The 23,768-nt window shown below is 47.7% G+C and overlaps 11 protein-coding genes and 2 non-coding genes; 7 read left to right on the top strand and 6 right to left on the bottom strand.

Moving 5' to 3' along the window:
• Positions 1-19: 19 nt before the first annotated feature.
• On the top strand, positions 20-2,426 carry CNAG_04276 (cytosine-purine permease). XM_012196080.1 has 9 exons: positions 20-378; positions 428-505; positions 555-721; positions 773-932; positions 988-1,212; positions 1,268-1,577; positions 1,627-1,883; positions 1,937-2,010; positions 2,067-2,426. Exons 1-9 carry the CDS (start codon positions 136-138, stop codon positions 2,155-2,157), a joined length of 1,605 nt encoding a protein of 534 aa, XP_012051470.1. The 5' UTR covers positions 20-135; the 3' UTR covers positions 2,158-2,426.
• On the bottom strand, positions 2,216-4,379 carry CNAG_04275 (metalloendopeptidase). XM_012196079.1 has 9 exons: positions 3,948-4,379; positions 3,839-3,887; positions 3,673-3,785; positions 3,297-3,621; positions 3,081-3,233; positions 2,952-3,025; positions 2,781-2,886; positions 2,561-2,719; positions 2,216-2,500 (listed from the first exon to the last, which is right to left on the bottom strand). The coding sequence occupies exons 1-9, from the start codon at positions 4,259-4,261 to the stop codon at positions 2,366-2,368; spliced, it is 1,428 nt and encodes a 475-aa protein (XP_012051469.1). The 5' UTR covers positions 4,262-4,379; the 3' UTR covers positions 2,216-2,365.
• A 129-nt stretch (positions 4,380-4,508) lies between these two features.
• CNAG_04274 (acyl-CoA thioesterase II) lies at positions 4,509-6,375 on the top strand. XM_012196078.1 has 3 exons: positions 4,509-5,452; positions 5,505-5,663; positions 5,710-6,375. Exons 1-3 carry the CDS (start codon positions 4,847-4,849, stop codon positions 6,067-6,069), a joined length of 1,125 nt encoding a protein of 374 aa, XP_012051468.1. The 5' UTR covers positions 4,509-4,846; the 3' UTR covers positions 6,070-6,375.
• CNAG_12839 lies at positions 4,801-6,270 on the bottom strand. The gene is made up of 3 exons (XR_001046118.1): positions 5,725-6,270; positions 5,095-5,631; positions 4,801-5,040 (listed from the first exon to the last, which is right to left on the bottom strand). It is a non-coding gene; the product is annotated as a hypothetical RNA (non-coding RNA).
• A 20-nt stretch (positions 6,376-6,395) lies between the features above and the next one.
• CNAG_04273 (hypothetical protein) lies at positions 6,396-7,741 on the top strand. XM_012196077.1 has 6 exons: positions 6,396-6,537; positions 6,592-6,724; positions 6,778-6,873; positions 6,929-7,299; positions 7,353-7,473; positions 7,534-7,741. The coding sequence occupies exons 1-6, from the start codon at positions 6,524-6,526 to the stop codon at positions 7,555-7,557; spliced, it is 759 nt and encodes a 252-aa protein (XP_012051467.1). The 5' UTR covers positions 6,396-6,523; the 3' UTR covers positions 7,558-7,741.
• A 262-nt stretch (positions 7,742-8,003) lies between these two features.
• Positions 8,004-10,180, top strand: CNAG_04272 (CAMK/CAMK1 protein kinase). XM_012196076.1 has 13 exons: positions 8,004-8,152; positions 8,207-8,215; positions 8,283-8,313; positions 8,412-8,459; positions 8,511-8,621; positions 8,675-8,745; positions 8,803-8,876; positions 8,930-9,054; positions 9,104-9,121; positions 9,172-9,236; positions 9,287-9,588; positions 9,639-9,772; positions 9,828-10,180. The coding sequence occupies exons 1-13, from the start codon at positions 8,100-8,102 to the stop codon at positions 9,873-9,875; spliced, it is 1,089 nt and encodes a 362-aa protein (XP_012051466.1). The 5' UTR covers positions 8,004-8,099; the 3' UTR covers positions 9,876-10,180.
• Positions 10,071-12,642, bottom strand: CNAG_04271 (hypothetical protein). XM_012196314.1 has 3 exons: positions 12,424-12,642; positions 11,716-12,354; positions 10,071-11,639 (listed from the first exon to the last, which is right to left on the bottom strand). The coding sequence occupies exons 2-3, from the start codon at positions 12,067-12,069 to the stop codon at positions 10,368-10,370; spliced, it is 1,626 nt and encodes a 541-aa protein (XP_012051704.1). The 5' UTR covers positions 12,070-12,354; positions 12,424-12,642; the 3' UTR covers positions 10,071-10,367.
• Positions 12,643-14,902: 2,260 nt separating this feature from the next.
• Positions 14,903-16,144, top strand: CNAG_04270 (syntaxin 8). XM_012196313.1 has 4 exons: positions 14,903-15,339; positions 15,411-15,616; positions 15,670-15,864; positions 15,923-16,144. Exons 1-4 carry the CDS (start codon positions 14,999-15,001, stop codon positions 15,988-15,990), a joined length of 810 nt encoding a protein of 269 aa, XP_012051703.1. The 5' UTR covers positions 14,903-14,998; the 3' UTR covers positions 15,991-16,144.
• CNAG_04269 (leucyl aminopeptidase) lies at positions 15,931-17,928 on the bottom strand. XM_012196312.1 has 10 exons: positions 17,613-17,928; positions 17,502-17,561; positions 17,384-17,448; positions 17,237-17,333; positions 17,114-17,186; positions 16,885-17,054; positions 16,529-16,833; positions 16,385-16,472; positions 16,235-16,330; positions 15,931-16,182 (listed from the first exon to the last, which is right to left on the bottom strand). The coding sequence occupies exons 1-10, from the start codon at positions 17,807-17,809 to the stop codon at positions 16,125-16,127; spliced, it is 1,209 nt and encodes a 402-aa protein (XP_012051702.1). The 5' UTR covers positions 17,810-17,928; the 3' UTR covers positions 15,931-16,124.
• A 36-nt stretch (positions 17,929-17,964) lies between these two features.
• Positions 17,965-20,681, top strand: CNAG_04268 (exodeoxyribonuclease III). XM_012196075.1 has 9 exons: positions 17,965-18,073; positions 18,127-18,158; positions 18,215-18,288; positions 18,341-18,674; positions 18,721-19,059; positions 19,108-20,243; positions 20,302-20,353; positions 20,407-20,484; positions 20,534-20,681. Exons 1-9 carry the CDS (start codon positions 18,050-18,052, stop codon positions 20,622-20,624), a joined length of 2,160 nt encoding a protein of 719 aa, XP_012051465.1. The 5' UTR covers positions 17,965-18,049; the 3' UTR covers positions 20,625-20,681.
• CNAG_12838 lies at positions 20,286-20,671 on the bottom strand. Its single transcript, XR_001046117.1, has 2 exons — positions 20,521-20,671; positions 20,286-20,475 (listed from the first exon to the last, which is right to left on the bottom strand). It is a non-coding gene; the product is annotated as a hypothetical RNA (non-coding RNA).
• Positions 20,682-20,867: 186 nt separating the features above from the next.
• On the top strand, positions 20,868-22,264 carry CNAG_04267 (mitochondrial genome maintenance protein). XM_012196311.1 has 5 exons: positions 20,868-21,488; positions 21,547-21,694; positions 21,752-21,880; positions 21,936-22,013; positions 22,065-22,264. The coding sequence occupies exons 1-5, from the start codon at positions 20,948-20,950 to the stop codon at positions 22,123-22,125; spliced, it is 957 nt and encodes a 318-aa protein (XP_012051701.1). The 5' UTR covers positions 20,868-20,947; the 3' UTR covers positions 22,126-22,264.
• Positions 22,008-23,674, bottom strand: CNAG_04266 (YEATS domain-containing protein 4). Its single transcript, XM_012196310.1, has 5 exons — positions 23,605-23,674; positions 23,474-23,558; positions 23,248-23,421; positions 22,370-23,195; positions 22,008-22,319 (listed from the first exon to the last, which is right to left on the bottom strand). Exons 1-5 carry the CDS (start codon positions 23,623-23,625, stop codon positions 22,247-22,249), a joined length of 1,179 nt encoding a protein of 392 aa, XP_012051700.1. The 5' UTR covers positions 23,626-23,674; the 3' UTR covers positions 22,008-22,246.
• Positions 23,675-23,768: the final 94 nt, after the last annotated feature.

The raw sequence follows: 23,768 nt of genomic DNA, 5'->3' as shown, positions 1-23,768 counted from the left end.
GCTATCTTCGGTTCGCTATCGACTAACCGGACTCGATCAGCCCCCAAAAATATAAACACTCCATTCTTTTCTCTTTATCATATCCACTCTCTATCTTATCAACTGCCCTTCCCTCCCTAATCACGAATTTTGACCATGTCCCACAATCTCAAAGAGCCAATTGACCCACTGCCGATCAGTAGCGAGTCATACGAGCTCAAAGATCGGAGAAAAAGTTCATCCTTGAATCAGGTCGACTATTTACCGCAGTACAGCGATGAGCTTGGGAAGAAAAAGAGTCGGCGAGGGAAGAGCGTGGTTGGAGTTGCAAAGAGAACTATGGATATTCTGGTAGAGCACGGTGTAGAAGAACGTGGTATTGATCCTAGACCAGAAAATGTGAGGCATCTTGGAATAATGCCCTCATTCAAGATGTTGATCCACGCAGGAACGGGACGAGTTGAACAAATGGACCTACTTGCCACAATTCACCCTTTGGGCTGCTTGGAACACCAACATTCTATCGGTATGTCTGCCGCTCAACCGTCAATAGCTGCTCTAACCGCGCTTTTCAGTTTTCAGAGGGTGTCATCGGACCTTCTTTGTTTGGCCTTGACTGGAAAACCAGCTGCCTGTGCATTGTGTTTTTTACAGCGGCTTCGGCGCTGCCTGTTGCCTACTGTGCGACCAATGGTCCCAAGACAGGTATGAGGCAAATGGTGCAAGCTCGTTACGGTATGGGGTAGGTCCTGTTCTTTTTCTATGAAGGATATTGGCTGACCACATGTCACAGCTATGGCTTGGCTCTTATTTATGGTATACTCAATTGCGCCACAATGATCGGTTTCATGGCTCTCACTGCTATCCTTGCTGGGCAGTGTCTTGCCTTGGCTTCTAACTCTACCATGAGCTGGGATGTCGGAATTGTTATTGCTGCTCTCATCGCTCTCATTGTACGTAGATTACATTCTTTTTGTCTATCACAGAATTAACCCATTTTGCCTCTAGCTTTCGTTCGTCGGACTCAAGGCCTTACACATTGTTTCTCTTGCCTCTTTCCCGGTCATGGTCATCCTCTACGTCGTGCTTGCAGGTGTTGTTGGTGACAAACTTCATCTCGTCCAGTCCGATGTGGCCAAGGCTGCGACCGCTGTAACAGCTAGCGGTGTTTTGGGTTATGGTGCCAGTTTGATCGGTTTCTCTATCACCTATACCAGTTTAGCTAGTGACTTCGTAGGTCTCAAGGTTCATTATCGCTTAAGCCTCGCTAACCAGTTTTGGTCTGAAGACGACCAGCTTGCCTCCCCAAACTCCAAGTTGGAAGCTTTTCCTCTGTGTCTATGTTGGCATGATTGTCCCTATGATCCTTTGCCAGATGTTCGGTGCCGCCTGTCAGCTCGCAGCCTACTCTATCCCCGACTGGGAAACAGCTTCCAACATTGGTGTCCCTAATCTCATCTACGCCATGACTGGCAACGGTAACGGTGCATCTCGATTTGTGATGGTACTTTTCTGCTTGAGTGTTGTCGCCAATACCGCTCCTACTATTTACAGTGCCGGTCTCAGTGGTCAGGTCGCTATCCCATGGCTTGTCCGGGGTGAGTAACTCCATCCCTCATTGACGGCTGTTTAACCATCTCTTTCTAGTGCCTCGATACTTTCTTGCTCTCGTCGTATCCGCCATCTACCTCCCCATCGCCATCTGCGGCGCATCCAAGTTCTATTCCGCCTTGGAGAATTTCTCATCTGTACTTTCTTACTGGAGTGCATTGTACATCCCTCCGACACTTATCGAGCCCATCATCTTCCGAGGACCAGTGAGTAGGAAAACTTATCCCGTGGAGTTTTGGAATCAGATTGGAAAGTTGCCAATCGGCCTTGCCGCAATTTTCGCCGCCATCTGTGTAAGTAAAGCTGTCATTTGTGAAAGTGGTTGTGAACTGATCGAATAATATAGGGTATCCCTGTGGTGACCGGTGGTATGGCTCAGAGTTGGTGGACTGGATGGATTGCTAGGAAGATTGAGGGAACGTGAGTGTCTTTTCTGGAAGATAACTATTATGTGAGAAAGCTGACATCTTCATTAGCGGCGATATTGCGTTCGAGATTGGTTTCGTCGTCGTCGGTCTCATCTACATCCCTGCTCGTTACCTCGAGAGGAAATTCACCGGTCGATAAGCCGTTCATCTGATAAGGGGGGTATGCTTAAGGGGTGTAGTGATCTTGGTGCCGAAACTGTGTATCATTTCAATATGTTAAGGGGAGAGCGTTGTACTTCAACTGTCCAATGCAAATTGTTCAATTTGCGGGTTATACATACAAACAATTTCCCACGAATAACTGCATGCTAAATAACAGCCGCATGCTATCTTCTGAAGTACCATCCTTATTCCGAGACAACCTTGTCCGATTCAGGGACAGTATCCTTCTTTTCCTGCTTTTTCTCCACTCTCTTGGGCTGACGCTTCCTCCTATGGTCCCGCCAGATCTTCAGCGCACCTTCCATATCCTTGCTGAGAGCCTAAAAATCGAATTCCGGTCAAGGCACGAACTCGAAATCCGTACGATTCCAATTGCTTACTTTTTGCCGAACGTCACTTGTCGGATGCGTTCTGAGCAGACTGAATCGGTTCTCAACACTGATCCCCTGTCCCATCGCCGCTGCATCGTCCTCAACACATGCCATAAGCTCCCACAAGTCACTTGCAGCCCTAGGGTCGTATCCTGCAGTCGCCATGATCTAATTGATCGTCATCAGCATGTCATATCCTTCATTGATCTCAACTCGAGAGCATATGTACCTGCAAGCCTACAGCATCGGCCTCCATTTCAAGTCTCCTGGAGTAAGCTCTGTCGGCGAGGACATTGTTGATCCAATTGATACACACCCCGGCTGAGTCAGCGATACTATATTCGTATACTCGTATGAGCGATCATCAGGTAGCATTCCAGGCAGTTTCAACAGTACCTACAATGGGAAAGAGATGGTAAATGCGAAGGCCAAGCCTCGCAAGACATCAAATCCCACAGTCGCCAGATTCAAGAACTGAGATGATTCAAGTCAGTGCTGGAGAATCTATTTCAAACAACTGAAGTCTTACTCCTAGATTTTCAACCGTATGTCTTTCCACGACATGAGCGATTTCATGGGCCAAGATTGCAGACAGCATGACATCATCCCCCGGCAGTGTGTCAAGGAGACCGGTGTAAACAAAAACATCTCTGCTTGGTAGGGCGAAGGCATTCACTTCAGGCTATTGCCGGAAGGGATTGTCAGACTTTCAAAGTAACGGTTTCCGGAAAGGCTTAGAGCTCACTGAATTTATCACATACACGCGCCAGTCTGGCGACTCAAACTGTTTCAAAGGGTTTCTGGTAGGTGGTCTGTAAGGTACGTATGTACTCTTAGCTGTGCCACTCGGTGGGTAATATCTCCCTTCTTCTCCTATCAAAGACTCTCTTTCAGAGATCAGCCGCGACAATTCTTGCGATTTGGGCGGCCAATTAGCTCCATAAACAATATGGCGGTCTTCTTCTTCCAATGCTGTGATGAGACGAGTGGTGACTCTAGCAACTTGACGGGATCGAGGATCGTTTGGAGGGAGCAGTTTATGACCATCGTTGCGAAGTATTTCTTTTTGCCTAGACTCGACTTTAGTTAAAAGTCTTTGGGGATACAGGATTCGTGCTTACTTTCGCCTTGACCACGCAAGCTCTTCGTGCTCAGAAATGAGTAGAAGTCTCCATCTTTTCGTTCGCGGGCTTTGATCTAATCCTAATGCAAGAATTATACAGACCGCGAATACCTGCAAGAATAAGTGGCCATTCTCTTGAAATGTAAGTGCGACTGGAGACGCACAGGGATTTGTAGTAACAAAAGGGATATCCGTCGGTATCGTTTCCACAGCCTGGTATTTGCATTAGTACACAACTGAAAGGGGAATCCAATCCAAAGTGCTGTGACTTACTTGTATCTAATGGCAAATGGCAGAAACAGAAGGGTAAACCTTGTGATGTTAAGCAAGCCACTCTTCAAGGCCGGCATCGCTACAAACAGAACATCCTGCCGCCTGTTTGTGGAGTGAAAACTCCTTGATAGCGAATTGTTTGGGAAGTGTGTTAATGATGGGATGTGTCTAATACTTGGAGCCGTTTTTGATTGAGCTGAATGCAGGCTGTAGCCAGATGATATTGAGGTAGAAGCAAAGAACCGAGTAGGGATAACAGGTTGGTGGGCTCGTCGCAGAGGCCTCAGACGGATGAACGACTTTAGCATCGACATAGGAGCAACGGTTGCCAGCGAATGACAGAGAATAAAGCAACTTGAGGGCTCTAGTGAAATAAGATGATAATGAAGTTTTAAACGATGAGGAGACTGAGAGCAGGAAAGACAGTCCAAGAATTGTCGATTGAGCGAGAATAGCCATTAGCAGTTTGTTATCATGTGCCTTAAAGAACAAATGACATCATGACGTTCAGGCAGAAGAAACGCCCATTGTTTGGAGTCTGATACTTATCTGCTGCCTTTTTTGTTTTTGGTTTTGCATTTGCCGACCTTCCTAGCAGCCTCAGATAGAATCGAATCGACGATAAACCTGTACCCGATACATCAAGCCATGCATAATCGATGCATGATGGGAAGATATTTCCAAAGCACTTGTCAACAATGGGTGAGACAATGTATCTCACCGCTCAGCCGACCGGTTATCTGGGCCATTTTTAGCCGCCGGGGGACGGAGAGGGATCACTTTCATGAATTTATTGACGGATTGCGGCTTCGTTTCAAACTACCATATCAATAACAGTCAAGGAGAGGAATGGCTTGACTGAAGCTTCTTTCATTTCTTGACAGAATTTTGCTCGACTTATGGGAATGTCTTTAGTTTCGCGCATAAGCGTCTCTCCCCACCCCAACAAGCCATTTACCTTCATCCCTCATGACACCTGGATACCTCCAGGAGCCAGGTCAATCTACGGGGGTCTCGTCATTTCGCAAGCTCTTTGTTCATCGCTTTTGACTGTTGAACCTCCATTTGGCTTGCATAGCATTCATTGCTACTTCTTACACCCTGCACAGTCAGACGGAGATATCGAATATAAGGTGGATAAACTTGCTGAGGGGAACAGGTATATCCGAAGGGAAGTGAGAGGATGGCAGAATGGGAGAATATTCTTTATCCTCTTCGCTAGCTACCAATCACCATATGAGCGGTTCTCAGTCTCGTCCCAAGGTCATACGCCTGTCAGAGTCTCGCACAGTCTGACAGCAATGGTTCAGCCTTGGGATGAAGATCCTACACAGAAGAATGGGGAAGGCTTCGAGGTCAAGGAGAGTTTTCAAGCTCCCTTTCCAAAGGAACTAAGGCCGTGGGATCAATGCGAAGATAACGAAGTCTTTCTTCAAAGACTAGTGCAGGAAAAAAGTAAAGAAGAATTAGGATGGAAATGGGGATATCTCGATGACTGGTCAAAGGTGAGCAGTGGTAACATCCCTCTAATTGAAACCAATGCTAAGAACAGCATAGAAAAGAGGTTCAGCCGCCTTTTTCACTTCGGTTGCCAGGAAGATTCCGGGAGTACCATCTTCAAAAGAGTATTACGTCAATGGTTTGCCCACCACCCGAATGATGTGGTATCGACCACGCATAGATCCTGATGAAACAATCAGCGAAGAGATGTATAAAGTAAGCCCCGCATACTTGATTTGAACAGTAGTCTGATAATTCACAGTCTATGATCACTTACCTAACCGATTATCAACTAGTGGGTGCCGCAACGCGCTCTATCGGTCTCAACATGTCGTCTACTCCTCAAATAGGCTTGATTGCCTCCTTAGACCACTCAATCCACTTCTACCCATTACCACCAGATCTCGATTATCAAGAGCCCGTATTGCATGTCATGGAATCGCAAGTGGCCGACATGTCAAGTGGGAGAGCCGTGGCAAGGGGAAGAGTATACAGCGCAAAGGGGAAATTGCTGGCCGTGACATGTCAAGAAGGAGTATTCAAAGCCAGAGAGCCAGGGAAGAAGCCGATGGGAGTGGCAGCTAATGGAATAGATGAAGAAGATCTACAGGCTAGACTCTGAGAGATGAAGAGCAGGCATGTCAACAACCTGCTGAAGAATGACTCTTCCCTTCGTAGCCACAAGGACAAGGGCTATAGGCATAAGAACGCTTGTGTTTATGGCCTCTCCTATGCATATTGCGCTGAAACATACATTTTCTTGGGCGATATCAGATACAGCAGCTGCAGCATGAAGAAAGAAAAGGAAGATGGTACTGATGAGAATAAGGATTAATTGTTGATGATGATGAAAAGGGAAAAGCGAACTATGACGTGGATAAACACCGTTGCTTGGTCAAGAAGGAGAAGGAGGGATTACGCGGACCCCCATATAGTGTCGTTCGTTGCCGTTGTTCAAACCCCTCGCTCTTCGACATCTCTCCACCCATTCTACAGCACCAAGCAGCTTCGCACCAGTACCACTTATTTATAACCCTTCAAGAAGCACGTACTAAGATAGAAACCAAACATACGTGATGGAAGCCAGACTGTAAGTGAAATGCTCCACCATACCATCCGTTGGACTCCACTGATTCTGGTCCAGCCAAAAGCTCAAGGTTACAGACCTTAAAGAATTACTCGCCAAGCATCACTTGCCCCAGACTGGGAAGAAGGATGATTTGGTCAAAAGGCTTCTTGAGAACAACATCACATGTGAAGAACCTCAGGAAGAACTGGCAGGTTGAACCATCTTCACATAGAAGATTAATTGCTGATGATGAATGAGCAGACCGACCCTGATGCGCCTATAAGCGGCACAAACGTTCCTAAGACAATACCACAGGTCACGACCGCTCCCGCGGCCCCCGATACTTCTCTCATTGACGTGCGTACCGTTAGCGCTGGTTAATTCCTCTGTACTGACATTACCTGCCCTATAGCCGCCTGACACTTCTGCTGTTAATGCGTCAGAGTTGCCTGCTGTTGAAACAAACGATGCTCCTGCCTCTGCTCCTTCCACGGAGCCTGAAGCGGAGCTCACTCCTGATCAAAAAGCTATGAAGGCTCGAGCGGAACGCTTTGGTATCCCTTTCAACTTGCCCAAACCCTCCGCTACCAAGCCTGCAAAGACCGAGAACGCCGAAACAAAACCAGCTGAGACGAGACAAAAAGCTGCGCCCATCGATAAGGACCCTCTTGGGTTGAGTGATGAGGTTCTTGCCAAGAGGGCAGCCAAATTTGGATTGCCTGAAAAGAAGGAAACCGGAAAGCCTGCATCTAAACCGGAGAAAAAAGCGGAAGAGGTTGACCCGTACGTGATTTACTAAAAGATTGCGCGGCCGTCAATGCTGATAGATTTCCCAGTGAATTGGCCGCCAAGCTTGCCGCTGAAGAGGAGAAGAAGAGGAAGCGTGCTGAGAAGTTTGGGTTGAACAAGCCACCCGCGGTTGAGGAAACAGAGGGACAAAATGCGGCCGCTGAGCCTGTAAGTCTATTTGTGGCTGCCCATTCAGAAGTTAGTTCTGACCGCTGTATTATCGTACAGGACGTCAAAAAAGTGAAAGTATAGGAGGTAAGTCTTTGTCGATTTTTCCTTGGACGCGGGGTGTGGTAGACTATAGTGCTTGGGGATTGTGGTGCAGGGCAATTGATTATAAGGAAATGGCAATACATATACGGTATGCATGACACATATCTTCCTTGAGTGACGCCTATGAACAATAACAATGTATGTTGGTCTCCCATCCTGTGGAGCGCAGCCCACAATAGCATATCTTCCTCTGCCCTTTCTCAACGATCTCTCGGATTGTAATCGACCAAATATGTAGACATACAATAGTCTTATAGTAGTCATGCATGAATCTAAGATCCACGATGAGCCACCTATAACTGTAATTATGTGCTATGCTTGATGGACTGCGTGTTTTACACCGCATCCTGGTTGGTTGCGGAGGCCGACGACTAAACGCGCCAGGCGTCAAGCAGCTCCTCGTCGATCAGCTCTAATCCTTTCATGCAACTGTCATTTGTCATCTGTAATCTTCATATCGATTCACATTCACATTTCACCCCTCTGCCATCGCATCCCGCAAGATCATCAGTTATCCCTATATGGCCCCTCAGACTGTCCCCTGCCAGTACAAGACTGGAAAGACATTAGGAAGGTGAGCTGCTCCGCTCAAACGTCGAGCTTTGCTGACGATCTGTCATCTTTGTAGTGGAACGTAGTCAGTTCTTCTTCCCATGAATAAATCATCGTAATGGTCAAGCTCATGCACTCGACTATTATATTAGCGCCGTGGTCAAAGAATGTGTTCACATCACGGTGCGTGTTCTTCCGCTCTGTAATGGTTGCGCTTCAGCATCCTCTCCAGAGCCACTGCGAGTGAGTCATAAAAACTAGTCTAATAATTGGCTTCACAGACTGGTGAATACTACGCATGTAAGGTACTTAATAAGAAGTTCTTGATGGTATGTCAACAGCGACTCATCGGTCATGACGGTTACTGAGCATGTCAATAGGGCCGAGAGCATATGGTCCGGAACGAAATCGCTGTCCTTAAACGAGTTTCAGCTGGCCACAAGAACATTGTTCAATTGCATGACTTTTTCGAGACTACTCATAACCTTTATGTAAGTAGAAGAAAGCTTATTTGGGATCGGCACGTTGACTGGTTATCTTGCAGCTTGTCTTTGACCTTTGTACCGGTGGAGAGCTTTTCGATAGGATCTGTGCCAAGGGAAGCTACTTTGAGAAGTGAGGCACGATCGCCTGCAGTTCAAATCTGTGCTATTGAGCTGACTTCTTGGCAAGGGATGCTGCCAATATTGTGCGAACTGTAACATCAGCCGTCAAGTACCTCCATGACCAAGGCATCGTTCACAGAGGTAATTGAGTCTAATTGGACTAATCCGTCAACACGCTGACCATGACTGAACAGATTTGAAGCCGGAGAACATCCTTTTCAAGTCCAAGGCCGAAGATGCGGATCTTATGTTGGCTGACTTTGGATTGTCCAAGGTCTTAGATGATGATAAATTTGCTATTCTAACTACTACATGTGGTGTAAGTGATTCATACACGTGGAGAGCATTTGGCTGATTTTCCTCCCAAGACTCCTGGTTACATGGCTGTGAGTATCTTGTACTCTTTCTAAACTTCCAAACTGACGAAATCAAATAGCCTGAAATATTCAAAAAGGCCGGCCACGGCAAGCCTGTGGATATTTGGGCCATCGGTGTCATCACGTGCGTATTTCTAAGTTCAAGCAGTCATTAGATGCTCATCTTGCGCACAGCTACTTCCTCCTTTGTGGCTATACCCCCTTCGACCGCGACTCTCAATACGAAGAGATGCAAGCCATCTGCAAGGGCGACTATCGCTTCGAACCTGCCGAATATTGGACGGGTGTCTCTGAGACTGCCAAACAATTCGTGCGTGACTGCTTGACCATCGACCCCACAAATCGACCTACAGCGAATGAGTTGTTGAACCACCCTTGGTTGAGAGACGTTGAAGCCACCAAGGACGAACCCGCTGAGGCTAAGGGTGTTGACTTGTTGCCTAACGTCAAGGCCGCCTTCGATGCCAAGAAGACATGTAAGTTGATCGAGTCCAGTCTTTAAGAACCAGGGCTTACATCTCTTTAGTCCGCAAGGCAGTTTTGAGTATGATGGCTGTTCACAGGCTCCAAGATCATGGCGCCACTATCCACGGTCAGACTGAGGCAGAGCAGGAAAAATTGAAGAAGGAAGTGGAAGCGTTCAAGGAAGAGGCGGCTCAGGTCAGTGTGTTCATGTCGTTGGTATTGTTTGCGCTAATCCTTTGTTTTATAATAGGAGGACGTGAAGGATGTTATCCAACCAGGTGCTCCCGCTTCCATTTAATTGTGTGAAGAGTTGTGCCGGCCGTTGTGGATTCTTTTATCATAAAGCACACGACAAAGCGACAAGTTCAAGGTCTACTAGGGTTATATACATGAGAATCTATCCACTGTTCACAGTCTGGGCCTGTAATGTCTTGGCAAGGGGGACTATTTCCCAACCTCTATTTTTGATCCTCAACTTTGGTTTTCGTATCCGTTTGCGTGAGGTTATATTCATACATATATCTCATTTCAGTGTAATTTCCCAAATCATCATTGCAAAAGCTACTGGGAGGGGTATGCACGTCTAACAAAAGAAAAGCGTTATAAGTCATGACACGACGCGTTTGCTCTACTAACTATACGTGAAGCTTTACAATAATACCGTTTTCCCATTCAAGACATTATCAAATGCTCATTACAGATCTACTCAATGAAATTACCATATTGTTTTTCCCAAAAATTCCCTTGGGGACTTGAAATTTATGAGAGTCTCAATCATTTTGCGCCCATCTTATAGCTCCCAAATCCGTCTCGTTCCGTCGCCTGAAGATCCACCAACAACCGCCGCGTGATCTCTAGGAGGGGCTAGAGTGGCGGATGTACTAGCTTGCTGTGCCATTCTCCATTCCTCATAGCTCGACCGTCTGTACTCCGCACCAGCAATGGCCGTAGGCGGTCCAAGAGGCGGTGGTCCGGCAGGCGGGTAAAATCCAGGCTGCATTTGATACTCTGTAGAACTAATAGAATAATTCGTTGTTTGCGGTGTACGATACGCAGAGTTTGGCGAAGACGACCGTCGAGGGGGGTACATGGGTGCATTAGCTGGCATGGCCGTTTGCGGGTAGGAAGGATAAGGCTGCGCTGTAAAAGGCGGTGGTGGACGAGCCGTTGGAGGTTGCGGTGGCGGGTAGTATACTTGTGGTGGGGGTTGGTCATATCGTGATTGAGGGCCGTCAACCCCTGCAGCGATGGAAGAGAAACCTGGAAGCCCTTGACCCGACATGGCAGGAGCTGGTGTTATAGGTGTAGGTGGGCTTATCTGCGAAACTCGTCGTACCGGAGGTATGTCGGGAGGAAAATGGTGGCTGCGAGGAATCGCAAGGAAGGAAACGACCAGATACACTCTGCCCAGAGTTACCGGTTGCCAAAGACTTGCACCAAGCCCACCGCCAAGGTGAAGTCGGACATTAAAGGGGCTAAAGCGGTTATCCACATGAAGGACACGGACATTCTTGTTTGGATAGGGTTCACGCATTCCCTCAGCAGGTGACAACAATTCCAGTTCGGTCCTTTGGGTGATTGCCGCCTGGGTCACTTCGACAGACCTCAATTGTCCCTCTACATACGGTACTGCCAACAGTTTATTTCTCTCCATGTCAATTAAATGTCTATCTTGTGGATGAATCCAATCAAGGAGGTTGAGGTTGACGAACTCGTTGGGATGGTAGCCAACCAGTGAGAAGCAAGATGGACTAGCTCGTAAAATTTTGAAGTCTGTAGTGGTGAACAGAGTGAAGGGATGGGCGGTAGGATCAGGAGTGGGGTAATTAGCAGCAGAAGCGTCCATGCTTGACGAGCTGGCCCTGGGAGGGGAAATCCTGCCAGTCATGGAAGGAGCGGGAGCGGCGTCCATATTCGGCATGAAGGGCGGATCGTAGACCGATGGGCCTCTCCATCTGCCTATTCCACTAGCATCGGAAGCCACTGGCACTGGCCTAGATGTTCGATGATATGGTTCTCCGAGTGGCGGTCTTGCGACTTTTGGCCTTCCCCTCTTCTTGTGCTGAAAAGGCCATCAATAGCTGATCAACGAAAGAGCAGAAAAGAGTGGATGGAAGATTAGGAATAAAAGGGCTTACCGGTACATCCTCACATTGATCCTGTTTACCCATGTTGATGCATCTCTTACATGGTCGCCCAATATCACACGCCAAATGTGCCCGCTTGCAGGGCCCACACGCCGATGAGACGTTTGCCTTCCCTCCTACGCGCTTGATTGATGCCCCTTCTAGGGAAGGTGAAGCAGTGGGCGTATCTCTTGACTGCTGGGATAATTGCAGGGCACCGACTGGGTGTGATTCATACTGATTTTCAGAGTACCCTTGTGAATCAGGTAGAGAGGATGGACCTAATTCATCGTCTAGAATTGTTCGTGCCCCAGGACCGCCAAACGGCAGGTGGCGAGATGATGAAGAGCCAGATGGCTGGTCCATATCATAGATAGGGAAAGCGAAGAGATGCTTGAAATGTTTTGAATAAGTCAAGAGGAAATATTGACAGTCAAAAGATTGAACAGTATAGAGCCCGCAGTAGCCTGTGTTGCAAGGGTGCCAATAGACCAAAAATATTTACGATGAATGCTGTCTGGCACCGGGAGTTGTCGAGGTACCACAAATGACACCCGGGCTTACCGACGGAGAAATGATTGTGGTAACTGACCGACGATCCTACCGGAATTTTGACGCAGATACTTGACACCGGATAACAGGGAGGGATAGCTATGGCCAGCAATACCAAAAGTGTGTCAATGAAGTAATGGCTGGATATGGAAGGATGGTATGACGCACAGTTGGGGTGGGAAGAGGATAGCTGTGTGCCTTCCCTGAAACTTTTGAGACTGCGACCGGCTGGGATTAAGATGATGTTAAGGGGCGCAGAGCGCTGAGTGGATGGAAAAAGGGGCTGGCTGGTGGGCCGTTGACTGGAGACGCGACCAAGCAGCGGACAGCGGATGGATGGGCTGAACTGAAAAGAAGTTTTGTTGTTTGGCGCGATATGGATTACTAGATGCGTGGTGATGGAAATCCCTGCAACGACGGGACCGGAACTCGGAGCATATCTTACGGAACTGAAACAGGTGGCGTAAACATCGATAAAGTTGAGCCGGCCGCCGCCGCCAGATCATTTTCTCAGCCATCAAACTGTCGTCCGTCCGTTGACTGTCTTCTGCACAGTCTACAATTACGGCGATGGTAAAACAAGCTGACAATAGGTGAGAGGCAAGAGGCGAGAAGCAATAGACAAGAGACAATAGATAAGAAACAAGGAACAACAGAGGCTGCCCGATTACTTCAGAAATACGAATGCATCAAGTCCTAGGTCGGATGCGGGCACTTGTCTCCAATAATATAAACCAGCTTCAGGTGATTTCTGAGGCCTATATAGGATATCGTATAAAAGTGTGCATCACAAATATTTGCGATGTATTAGTGCTGCTCAATAATACTGAAGTTATCAAGAGGCGCTGTTATATGGATCGGGTGTTGAATGGTCAAAAATGACAAGGAATGAAAAGGCCGTTACAACTGCTAGAATTGGTTGAAACAACTGCTGCCAATCGTTTGCTGATTTTTGTAGTTTGGACTTTCTGTGTCTTGTTTGGCATTAGTCCGTAACTGTTCTATAACACGTTGAAGCTACAATCCGCAGTATAGATCCAACTTAGCATCTAGCAATGAGGCTAGTGAACTAAGTGGAGAGGAATGAATTACGTCTCCATTATGGGCAGGGATCAGGCGCAAAGGCAGATTTAGGAGCTAAGAAGGCAGACAGGAATTCTTAAAGAGTCTTGTCGTCTGTGGGTTCATTTGGATGGCAAGGGTCCAACAGACAAGTAGCGTCGGTCTCAATTGATAGGTCTTTCCGCCGGAAATTATGGTCATCAATAGCGACTATCGGTATTTAGGTACTGATGTTGTATCATCTGGTAGAGGTTGGTGGTCGAGACTAGCGATAGACAACAGGGAAGTGCAGCAAATGGCGCCTATAGTTCCACTCTTCACGTACCACGTAGCGTCGTACAGTGCAACATGCTGTTAGTAACTTGCTGAACTCGAGTCTTCTCTCGTGTTTTCCCCTATCTTCTTTATTTCTGAACGATCGCCGTTCTAGGCCTAATCCGTCGTTTAATTTGTACCCTTCTCCGTCCTTAGCACGTCGGCTTGCTTTCCATCTTCGGTCTTCGGTGGTAGCTCTTCTAGATTATCACCGCTAGTCCTGTTTTACTCTTACCCCTTAATCTCATAATTTGCAAATCGCAAGCCGTAGAACTCGGGACTAATGATAACATTTGTAACAGCGAATAAGGATACAGCAATGGAAAATGCAAAGTATAGCGAGACGTAGTATCACTACTACCTGTCTGCTGGCACTGGGTATCTGTGAATAGGTACCGAAAGTGCATCCCACATGACCAATGACTTAGCATGTCTTAGCAAAGGCAAAACGAGGGCATATGAAAGACAGAACAGAAAATGAAGGAAGAAAAAAAAACGAAAGAAGACGGGTGGGAAAGGGAAAATTATGTGAACAAGATAGGGAATGATAGGAAAAACGGAGAAATGGCGCTACCTAAGTTCGGAGATCCCGGCTTCGGATACGTGCCTTCATCTTGTTCCCTTGCTTTTTTCCCCTTTTTCCCCTTCTTTTCCCTTTCTCCCTTCTATATGTCGGCCAGCCCTGTTGCTTTTAATTTAGCGTTTGATGTTCGGCACCTGGCATCTGGCATCTCGCATATTGGGTCGGCCTTCAGTCTTTAAATGCTGGACGTAGAAGTGCTCTCTATGGCCAAAGTTGCGAGTTGGCTGGAGCTGGCACGTGCGCCCCTTTCAATGCCTTTCTATTGTTGCAAGAAGCATGAAGCCAGCACAAAAAGGTATACTCTACGAGTAGTACGGGTAAGTCTTTCATACAAAGCTTTTATTCCTCGCACACATAATGACTGGCAACTGGCGCCTATTATTATCGCTATTGTGCTCAGTATTCACTTCATCGCATAAAACGCATCTGATTCTGCTTCTCCTTGGTCCTTGACTGCCTTTGATCCTGCCATGTTTTATGCACCTTCAATTTCAGCTGTACACATCTTCACAAGTAACTTTGGTCAGCTGCCAACGAAAGTAGAGCTTGAGAAGTCTCGGGAGCATTCAATCGAGCACGGCGCGGTGTCCATTAATAAAATTTAAAAAAAAAAGAGGCTTCACGTCGGCGATGGCCGTTGACCAACGATGATGATGAAATGATGTGACGCTCAGCTGCAGTGTCAGTTCTCAACTGGCTCTCTTCGTTGCATTCTCAACAAACGCATCTGCTTATATTTTAACCTCTTTGCAAACACTTGCTCAACAAGGCTCGCCCTGTACAATGTCAACAACAACCCCCGCATCCATCTCTCAGCGATTAACAACCACCTCATCCCTCTTGTTGGAACGTTCTCGCATTCTCTCGCTCAACCTCAAACCCTCCCCGTCCTCCACTCAGCAAATCGTACGCAACTTAACTTCCATTCGCTCAGAACTCGAACAGCTAGAGCTAGAAAGCACAGGCTTGGCGCTAGGCGGGAAAAAGGGAAAGGCGAAAGGAGGGGATGATGGTGACGAAGAGGTGAAGGAGTTAGGGGAGCGGTATGATCGTTTGTTAGAAATGCTCGAAGAGGATGATTTAGGACGAGAAAAGGCTAAAGATTTGAAACGTACGAGCCGAATGTAAGTGTACAGCAAGCTTTCCAGTTATACACTATGTCTGTTCTCATGCTGATAACTTTTCTTTCATGTAGACCGCCTTCCCCTATTGCAAGCCCTCAGTCTGATAAGCCATCCTCTCCTGCTGATGCATCTCCATTTGCGCAAGATGTTCCTACATTCAACATCGATCCACCTACGCCTGCAGTTGGGTACCAACCATTCAAAGATTATCCAGAAAATGAAGAGCCAGAGTTGACGCCTCATGAGATGCTTTCCAACCAACAGATGCTGATGAATGGTAAGTTTTAGACCCAGTTTCGAGATCAGTACAGACTGACAGTATGTCACCAGATCAAGATGAGAGGCTAAATCTCCTCTCCCACTCTATCGGCCGTCAAAACGATCTTTCATTGCAAATCGGCTCGGAGCTGGATATGCACCACCAGTTATTGGAAGAGACAGACACCGCTATGGATCGAACGGCGGCGAGCTTGGGAAGGGCGAAACGGCGTTTGGACAAGGTGGCTGATGAGGCTAAGCAACATGGTAAGCTTGATTTTGGGTCGCCTCATAAATTTGACAATAGTAATAATATAATTTATAGGGAGTACAATTACTATTGTCCTTCTTATTTTCATTTTGCTCATTCTAATCATCGTGTTCAAGACATGATGTGTCAGAGTATATTCATAATTGTCCGACTCAGAATGTATATGTTGTAAGACGTCATGGAAGATGATAAGATACAAGTTGCAAGTCTCAGAATGGTCTATTGATAAGAATGTAATAGAAGTACAAGTGCATCTTTATTGATCAGCGATGCCGGCGAGTTCGACAGAGAACGCGACCACAAGCTTGGAGAATCTAAATGGAGTGGTTAATCAGTTTCCGTACGACTCCGAAAATGTATACTCACTCTCGCATGTGGGTAAAGGAGAATTCGGGGTGGTCCATAGTGTCTGCTGTGGAGTGGATGTTTCGAGTGTTGGAATCATCGAACGTAGCCTCAATGCTGCAAATCACGGTCAGAGAGTCCGAAAACACAAGCAGGCACGTGAGGACTTACGCAAAAGCAGATTGGTAACCGGCTTTGGCGAAGCTCGCGTGGTCAGAGCAGGCATAAGAACACTGGGTCTTGACAGGAGGGATGCTCACTGTGACCCGACTATCAGTTTTGACCTAGTATGTTTTGCTGAGAGAGTTGGCTCACAGTACTCTTCCACCAGACTCTCGACAAATTCAGTCAAAGCAGGGTCGACAAAGTCCTGAATGATACCGACTCTCTCCTTGGTACCAGCTTTGACCCAGGCAGTCATGTCCATTTGCAGCATGGCAAGCACCTTCTTACCCTCCTCCTCGTATGACTTGGCAACGGCCTGAGAGCCGAGGAGACCACCTTCTTCTGCAGAGAAGTAATGGAATTCAAGAGGGGTAGAAGGTGTGTAGTTGGCGTTGGCGAGAGCGCGGAATCCTTCAAGAGAAGATGTTGTACCGGAACCATCATCATCCGCACCGCTATAGGTAGCTATCAGTATCTCATGCCATGGGTTCTCTAAAAGCGCTTACGGAGCGGGGAGGAATGGAACGATGTTGGTAGAGTCTTGGTGAGACCCAACGATGGTGATGGGTGCGTCTTTATTGGCGGGATCAGCAGGAGCGAATCGGACGATGATGCTGTTTTGCCCCCATGGATGAGCGAACTCCTTGACGGTGATACCGGAGCGGTGACTAGCAATCTACAAGGGGTATCAGAGCTAGTCAGACCTAGAGAATGCTTAATGTAGACCAATCATACCTCCTTGAGAGTCTTGAGCAAAAACTTTTGAGAGTCTTTGCCTGTGTCTGACCTATAGTATCGAGTGCGGAATCTGCTTTCGAGTCAGTTGGGAAGGGAAGTTTGAGGGTTGATATCACGCACGAAGTAAACTTGGTCAAGAACTCCTTCATATGATCGATATCAAGCTTCTTGATAATAGAATTGATCGTCTTTGTGTGGTTGCCCGGCGTAGGATACGCTATGATTAGATGAGCACACATCGATAACGGCGTGTCTCTGCAGGCTCACAGTATTTGACGTTTGCAGCGGAAGGGAGAAGGTAGCTAGAAAAGCCTAGAGTAGGTGTGTCGGTGCTAATAATCCATCAGTATTTGGTCGATTCAGTTGGTGGCAAGAGATAACGAACATGTCCATAAAACGGAGACCCTTTGCTTTGGCTTGGATTTTCTCAAGTTCCGACATCCATCTGTGCCATCTATATAAGCACACACATATAAGGAATATGGAAGAGATTTACACAGGAGGTTCTTCTTCAGAGAACTGGACGAGTCTCATCTCACCAAGGTCCAAAGAGAAGCCATCATGAGCTGCGAAGATGTCCTGTCCTTCGATTATGGCCGAGCCGGTCGAGACCTGGAAAGCGAGCTGCTCCCTGGCGGTGGGGACTGCGCTAGCGAGGAGGGGGAGGGCAAGGATAGCTGGTGTTATGAGCATTGTGTCTGAGTGGTGGATGTGCAGATGGTAAAGGAAAACGAGAGAAACGACAGGCAAGACGGGGTGACTCGACCGGTATCCGTCGGGTATGCGCGCTCGTGTCGGGATGCGGAAGAATCGCCTCCTCTGTCATGGATCGGGACACTACACAGTGGCAACTTGCTTGAAAGAATAAAGGCAGGATGATTCTAAACTTACTGATTGGCAACGAAATACAAGGCCATAGGATGGGCAAGCATTATGAGGATACTCACATGGAACGTTGTGAGTCTGACTATCCATCTATGCCGTTCTCATGCACGTCTGACACACTGTAGAACGTCTTACGGACGTGCCTGGATTACCACCCGTAAGTCGCCATAAGTTGTGTCGCCTGTGATGCCATCTCACTCGAAGCATCTACAGATTCAGCTCAATGCAAAAGAAGAACATTGAAGGCTTACTCGATGAACTGGATGCCCAGATATTTTGCTTCCAAGGTGAGTTGATAAGCACTTTAACTTATGTCGAGCAAAGCTGACAGTACAACAGAACATAAAACGGTCCGCACGCGTCTAGAGAAGTCAATGGCTTGCCCGGGCCCATACGATGGTTTCTGGACTTTTCCTCGTTCCAAGACTGGCTATAGCGGAGTCTGCACTTATGTGGATTCTCGCTATTGCGTGCCTCTCAAAGCGGAGGAAGGTATTACCGGACTACTTTTAGGCGACCGGCTGAGTACGATGAAGCCACCATGGACCGATGTGGAAAGAATAGGCAGTTATCCTGATGTGAATGATATGGAGTGGATGGATGAGCTGGACGGGACAAAGTTTGATGTCAAGAAGCTCGACATGGAGGGACGGGCCGTGGTATGCGATTTCGGGTGAGTAATCCATGGCGTTGCAGGGCCACGACTAATTCCAAGCTAGGTTGTTCGTCTTATTCAATCTTTATTGCCCAAACGAGACAAATGGTGCTAGGCGACCATACAAAATGAACTATCTGCACGCTCTCCAAGAACGCGTGCACCTCCTTCAGGCTGCTGGGCGCGAGGTCATCCTTGTGGGGGATATCAACATTGTACGCCAGCCGATGGATTCCGGAGAAGGTCCTGTGAGGTCTTCAGCGGAGCAACATTATTCCCACCCTGCCAGGCGGATACTCGATGACTGGTGTGCGCCTAAAGGACCTATGATAGATGTTGTCCGAGAGAGCTGGCCTCAAAGGGATGATATGTTTACCTGTTGGAATCAGAAACTCGACGCCAGGTGAGTTGTAATTTTCGGAAGAGTGAGCCCATCTCACATGTTTCACAGATCGGCAAACTATGGAAGCCGTATTGACTATGTACTATGTACACCTGGTCTTCGTCCATGGATCAAGGGTGGCGATATACTTCCCAAGGTGTACGGATCTGACCACTGTCCCGTGTATGTCGACTTGCACGAGTCCATCATCACTTCAGAAGGGGTGACTCTCCACCTTCGCGATATGCTTAATCCCAAAGACCGACCATCTAGCACGTCTCCTGTGTACCCAAATGATGCCAAGAGGGAAGCACCTGAGCCGCCAAGGTTTGCAACCAAATTTATGGACGAGTTCTCAGGGAGACAGACAAGCCTAAAGAGTTTCTTTGGGGGAGAATCGAAAAGGGCACAGGAGAAGACGAATGGGGCCAGTCTTACTACAAGTGTGAGCGCGAGTGCTAGTCCGACTCCAACACCTACAGCTTCAGAATTATCGACGGCGGTGCAAGATACTCCGCCGGTTCCAGCAGCATCCAAATTCGATCCCTCGAAAATTGTTTTACTCCCACAAGCACCGGAAGAGGGCCTTTCCGCCCCATTCAACCTTGCTCGAGCCGCTTTCAGTTCTTTGGACAATCCTTCCCCTGTTCATAGTCGAGAATTATCGTCCAAAACAAATGGCGGCACCCCAGTAAAGGCAACCTCATCGTCCAAGCAAGAGAAATCTTACCCAAAGCCCATAGACATGACATTAGATGACGATGAGGATGATGAGCCAATGTTGATATCGTCAAAATCGAAGAACAAACCTCCACCAAAACCTACAAAGTCATCATCGTCTGGTTCGAAATTAGCCTCCTCACAAGCCAAGCTCTCTTCATTTTTCAGTCAACCTAATACCGAAGGCAAAAGAAAATCCCCGCCATTACCGTCCTCAGCCCTCCCTACCTCAAAACGCCCCTCGTTGGCACCAATTCCTCAGTCAAACACTGACCCGTTTGTTGCGTCTCCTTCCGGCACAACTGCGGAAGACGAGAGCCAGGGCATGACAGAAGAAGAGAATCAGCTTATTTCGCAAGCTATTGCGGAAGCTGACGCAGAAAGAGCAGAGAAAAATGCAAAAGCTGCTCCGCAATGGTCCAGCCTCTTTGCCAAAAAACTGCCGCCGTTGTGCACAGTTCACCATAAACCGTGCAAGGACTTTAGTAAGTTTTTGCTATGGATTTCTGTTAATTGCCAATCCCTGCTGACGCGATACATTAGTTGTAATGAAGCCTGGACCTAATAAGGGGAAAAGATTCTGGCTATGCTCCCTGTACGATCTTTTATTACTATGTACAGCCGTAACAAGTACTGACGAAGAATCAGGCCGGTTGGTGCAGGGTACGATATGGGGAGATCGAAGAGACCGAGGGAAGATGTAAATCCCAAATTCCGCTGCAATTTGTAAGTCACGATTGAACGGTGGATACTCATGCTTACATGTTGACTGTAGTTTCCTCTGGGATTCTGCCAATTCGAGAAAAGAGACGCCGAATGAAGGGAAAGAGAAGAAGGAACCGGAGAAAGAAGAGAAGAAGCTGTAGCCATGTTGTACACTGTGCTTGTACTGCCACACAATGCAATGTCTGTATCACCGCTTGACTATTATCTTCTGTATACAATCTGGGGTCTTATACGTACCCTTCTGGTTTAGCTGACGGCTGACGTTGGATGATGGCAGCGCTCCTCCACCGGCCATACTCGCTGGATTGGCTGGCTAATTCGCCACCGATGATTGGAAGTATTATTTGCGCGTTGACCGCCGTTGGCTTTCAGCAGCTTGTCATGTTCGTCTCGTGTCTTTTTGTTTCTTTAATCTCATCTTTCCATCTATTCTTTCTTTTTGGCTTTCAACTGCATATCCACCATGTCGCTCCTTGCAAGCACAGTCCGACGCGCCCCCAACTCGCTTCAGCTCTCTACCCGCAATCTTTCCACCACTTCCGCCCGTCTCGCTGACGCTGCGCCCATCGCATCTCGATACGTCCGCAAGACAGCTGTGTCCGCTCGAGCCAAGCCCGCCGCCTACTCTCGACCCGCTACCTTTAATTCCGCTTCCAGCGCTGCTTCTCGCACTCGGCCTGCCCCTGCATCTCGTCCCGTTGTGGACGAGTTCCCCGAGGACCTCCTGCCGTCTACAGAGCCTCCCATAGATGATTATGCCCATCTCTCCGCCCCTCCTTCCGCCAAGGTCTCTCCGCCCCTCAGTGAACTTCCTAGTGAGAATTATGAGCCTCTCCCTTCAGCGGCAACTTCTGCTAGGATAGGAAGCAAGCTCGCCGGTGAAGCGCCTGTAGGGTTAGATTGGAGTACGAGCTTTTCAGGCTTGAGCGAGAAGCCATTTCCTAAAGAAGCGGCCGATGAACTGTTGAAACCGTTGACCCCCGCGGATGTAGAAATCAAGCCTGGTAAGTTCCTGAGGCGCATATATGTGAATGAGTAGATATCTGACTTGAAACGGATTAGATGGATTATTATATCTCCCTGAGATAAAATACAGGCGGACGTTGAACGCGGCGTTCGGTCCTGGTGGATGGGGTTTGGCTCCTCGAGGGGAGACAGATGTGGGACCAAGGATCGTCAGTAGGGAATGGGGTTTGGTGTGTCTCGGTCGGTGAGCTCATCCAGTACATAGTCTTTATTTGGAACACTGATGGTTAACCTCTCATAGATTAGTGTCTGTGGCCCGCGGCGAGCAAGAATACTTTGACCCATCTGGTATTGCAACTGCCACAGAGGCTTGCAAATCTAATGCCCTTATGCGATGTTGTAAGGATTTGGGTATTGCCAGTGAGCTTTGGTAAGTGGATGTTCATCTGGGTGTCAATCCTGGTGTGTACTAAAATCATCCGTAGGGATCCTACCTTTATTCGCGATTTCAAGAAACAACATTGTGTCGAAGTGTTTGTGGAACATGCAGTGAAGAAGAACAAGTATGTTGTTGGAGCCATTCAATGATACGAGTTTGCTGACAGCCTTTCCAGAAAAAAGCTTTGGAGGAAGAAGAATAGCGACAAGTTCGAGTACCCTTGGAAGGAATTGTAAATTAATTGGTGTACGAATGTCCCGTATTCATCACTATTGACTAGAATATGCTTTGAGAACCTGTATATAGTATGCTCGCATAACAAAAATATGATATACAACACTACACCGTTCTGCATTTTTACATGGCCGCTGTCGCCTTGACATCTTCCTTTGCCTTGGCCAGCTCCTTTTCCAGAGCGATAAGTCGTTCTCTATGGGAACTTATTAAAAAATATCCCGGGCGGAAAATGAGAATACGTACCTCCACCTATCCATCTGCTCGACAATCTTGACCCTAGCATCTAACATCGCGTTATGCTCGCCCCTGAGCATCTCTTGTGTAAACTCCAAAGGCACATCCGCACTCCCAGGCTCTCCTGGTATCCCAATCTGCGCTGGCGCTGGCGTACCAGCTGCAGCCGTATCCACTGTGCCTGCTCGACTCCCGCGCGCAGATGCTGTCACGCTTGCGCCCCTCGCCGCAGATTTGCCCTTTTTACGAGCCTCATAATCTTCCCTTTGATCTCTTGGTCGTCGACTCTTTGGGGGAAGAGGGGTAGGTGGATGGGCGTTGAGTATATCGAGGAATTGTCGAGGAGGATCTGAAAACACAATTTCATCGTATTGCCAAGCGTGAATAGGTAGTCTGGCGGCAAGTGAGAGAGGAGCTGGGGTAGCTGAAGGTTCAATCACCCCCAGGGTTGGCGTAGCAACATCGGTCTTGATTTGCTCAGTCGAGTCTCCACCTGGAGGCGCTGGTGTCCCCTGCGTTGAGCCCGGTTCATTTGTGTCGGGCTCACTGGCAGGTTGTTGAACTGTTGGAGCGGGAGTGACTGACTCCTCTAGAGGCGCAGGCGTGTCAGGTTCTAACTTGACTTCGGTATTGCTTTCTGTAGGAGCGGGTGTTGGCGTAGGAGCACCTGATACCACTGGTAAAGGCTCAACAGGCGCGCCCCAGTGATGTAACTTGATACTATGTTGCAAGCCAAGAGGCTTTTCAGATGATTCCGGGATAAATTGGATTCGGATCTGGACGGTGAATTCACCCCATCCTGTTTCAGACACTCGATAAGGAGGCTTGTCGATAACTAGGAAGCAGCATTTTAGACCGACACCAAACTAAAGAGGACTTATACTGACCTCTATTAGGTGTCGCATACGTTTCGTGGAGCTTGAATGTCACTTTTCTGATAAAGTATGACAGGTCATCGGCTCCTCCGGGCAGATAGTCGATATCTTCATAATCAGGCGGTTCTCCTTGCTTTAAAGGTGGAGAAGTCGCAGAATTGAGGAACACAGTCCATTTATGAGTGTCTGAGATAGTTGCTTAATCAATCAAATACTATACAATAATATGGAGACTTACGTCCGGCGGGAGCCAATTGCTTCTCAGCCTCGGTTAGGAGCCTGGCGTGGGAGCCAAAGATGATCGGTCTATGAACTTGTATTCCCTGCAGATAAAATTAGATAGGTATGTGTATAGGCATTGTAGCTTACCCTGACTCTTTCGTTGGACATTGGCGTGAAGATTGCAGAGATGGGATACCTGAAATGTCAACAAATGGGCGATGGAAAGAGGTGTGTAGAAGCGGGACCAAATTTGTTGGTTAAGGAGGACGATTGATTAAATAAATGATGACGCAATGGGGCCCTGAAATGCC

The sequence above is a fragment of the Cryptococcus neoformans genome, chromosome 9 (genome assembly GCF_000149245.1).
Source record: "Cryptococcus neoformans var. grubii H99 chromosome 9, complete sequence".
NCBI lineage: Eukaryota > Fungi > Basidiomycota > Tremellomycetes > Tremellales > Cryptococcaceae > Cryptococcus > Cryptococcus neoformans.
Note: the sequence above shows the minus strand (reverse complement) of the source record. Positions and strands in the feature narration are given on the sequence as shown.

Coding starts and splice junctions, on each gene's coding strand:
- CNAG_04276 (XM_012196080.1), top strand. CDS start 136: ATGTCCCACAATCTCAAAGAGCCAATTGACCCACTGCCGATCAGTAGC. Junction 379..427: donor TTGATCCTAGACCAGAAAAT/GTGAGGCATCTT, acceptor TGATCCACGCAG/GAACGGGACGAGTTGAACAA. Junction 722..772: donor CAAGCTCGTTACGGTATGGG/GTAGGTCCTGTT, acceptor CACATGTCACAG/CTATGGCTTGGCTCTTATTT.
- CNAG_04275 (XM_012196079.1), bottom strand. CDS start 4,261: ATGTCGATGCTAAAGTCGTTCATCCGTCTGAGGCCTCTGCGACGAGCC. Junction 3,888..3,947: donor CCATTTGCCATTAGATACAA/GTAAGTCACAGC, acceptor TGCAAATACCAG/GCTGTGGAAACGATACCGAC. Junction 2,501..2,560: donor CAAGTGACGTTCGGCAAAAA/GTAAGCAATTGG, acceptor TTCGATTTTTAG/GCTCTCAGCAAGGATATGGA.
- CNAG_04274 (XM_012196078.1), top strand. CDS start 4,847: ATGGGAATGTCTTTAGTTTCGCGCATAAGCGTCTCTCCCCACCCCAAC. Junction 5,453..5,504: donor ATCTCGATGACTGGTCAAAG/GTGAGCAGTGGT, acceptor AGAACAGCATAG/AAAAGAGGTTCAGCCGCCTT. Junction 5,664..5,709: donor TCAGCGAAGAGATGTATAAA/GTAAGCCCCGCA, acceptor GATAATTCACAG/TCTATGATCACTTACCTAAC.
- CNAG_04273 (XM_012196077.1), top strand. Junction 6,725..6,777: donor AAGAACCTCAGGAAGAACTG/GCAGGTTGAACC, acceptor ATGAATGAGCAG/ACCGACCCTGATGCGCCTAT. Junction 6,874..6,928: donor CCGATACTTCTCTCATTGAC/GTGCGTACCGTT, acceptor CCTGCCCTATAG/CCGCCTGACACTTCTGCTGT.
- CNAG_04272 (XM_012196076.1), top strand. CDS start 8,100: ATGGCCCCTCAGACTGTCCCCTGCCAGTACAAGACTGGAAAGACATTA. Junction 8,622..8,674: donor AGACTACTCATAACCTTTAT/GTAAGTAGAAGA, acceptor GTTATCTTGCAG/CTTGTCTTTGACCTTTGTAC. Junction 9,237..9,286: donor TGGGCCATCGGTGTCATCAC/GTGCGTATTTCT, acceptor TCTTGCGCACAG/CTACTTCCTCCTTTGTGGCT.
- CNAG_04271 (XM_012196314.1), bottom strand. CDS start 12,069: ATGGACCAGCCATCTGGCTCTTCATCATCTCGCCACCTGCCGTTTGGC. Junction 11,640..11,715: donor ATCAATGTGAGGATGTACCG/GTAAGCCCTTTT, acceptor TGGCCTTTTCAG/CACAAGAAGAGGGGAAGGCC.
- CNAG_04270 (XM_012196313.1), top strand. CDS start 14,999: ATGTCAACAACAACCCCCGCATCCATCTCTCAGCGATTAACAACCACC. Junction 15,617..15,669: donor CCAACAGATGCTGATGAATG/GTAAGTTTTAGA, acceptor GTATGTCACCAG/ATCAAGATGAGAGGCTAAAT. Junction 15,865..15,922: donor TGATGAGGCTAAGCAACATG/GTAAGCTTGATT, acceptor TATAATTTATAG/GGAGTACAATTACTATTGTC.
- CNAG_04269 (XM_012196312.1), bottom strand. CDS start 17,809: ATGCTCATAACACCAGCTATCCTTGCCCTCCCCCTCCTCGCTAGCGCA. Junction 17,562..17,612: donor TCTGAAGAAGAACCTCCTGT/GTAAATCTCTTC, acceptor TAGATGGCACAG/ATGGATGTCGGAACTTGAGA. Junction 16,183..16,234: donor TCCTTTACCCACATGCGAGA/GTGAGTATACAT, acceptor CACTCCATTTAG/ATTCTCCAAGCTTGTGGTCG.
- CNAG_04268 (XM_012196075.1), top strand. CDS start 18,050: ATGAGGATACTCACATGGAACGTT. Junction 18,159..18,214: donor ACGTGCCTGGATTACCACCC/GTAAGTCGCCAT, acceptor AAGCATCTACAG/ATTCAGCTCAATGCAAAAGA. Junction 20,244..20,301: donor TAAACCGTGCAAGGACTTTA/GTAAGTTTTTGC, acceptor GCGATACATTAG/TTGTAATGAAGCCTGGACCT.
- CNAG_04267 (XM_012196311.1), top strand. CDS start 20,948: ATGTCGCTCCTTGCAAGCACAGTCCGACGCGCCCCCAACTCGCTTCAG. Junction 21,695..21,751: donor GGTTTGGTGTGTCTCGGTCG/GTGAGCTCATCC, acceptor AACCTCTCATAG/ATTAGTGTCTGTGGCCCGCG. Junction 22,014..22,064: donor CATGCAGTGAAGAAGAACAA/GTATGTTGTTGG, acceptor CAGCCTTTCCAG/AAAAAAGCTTTGGAGGAAGA.
- CNAG_04266 (XM_012196310.1), bottom strand. CDS start 23,625: ATGTCCAACGAAAGAGTCAGG. Junction 23,196..23,247: donor GTATGCGACACCTAATAGAG/GTCAGTATAAGT, acceptor GCTGCTTCCTAG/TTATCGACAAGCCTCCTTAT. Junction 22,320..22,369: donor GAGCAGATGGATAGGTGGAG/GTACGTATTCTC, acceptor AAGTTCCCATAG/AGAACGACTTATCGCTCTGG.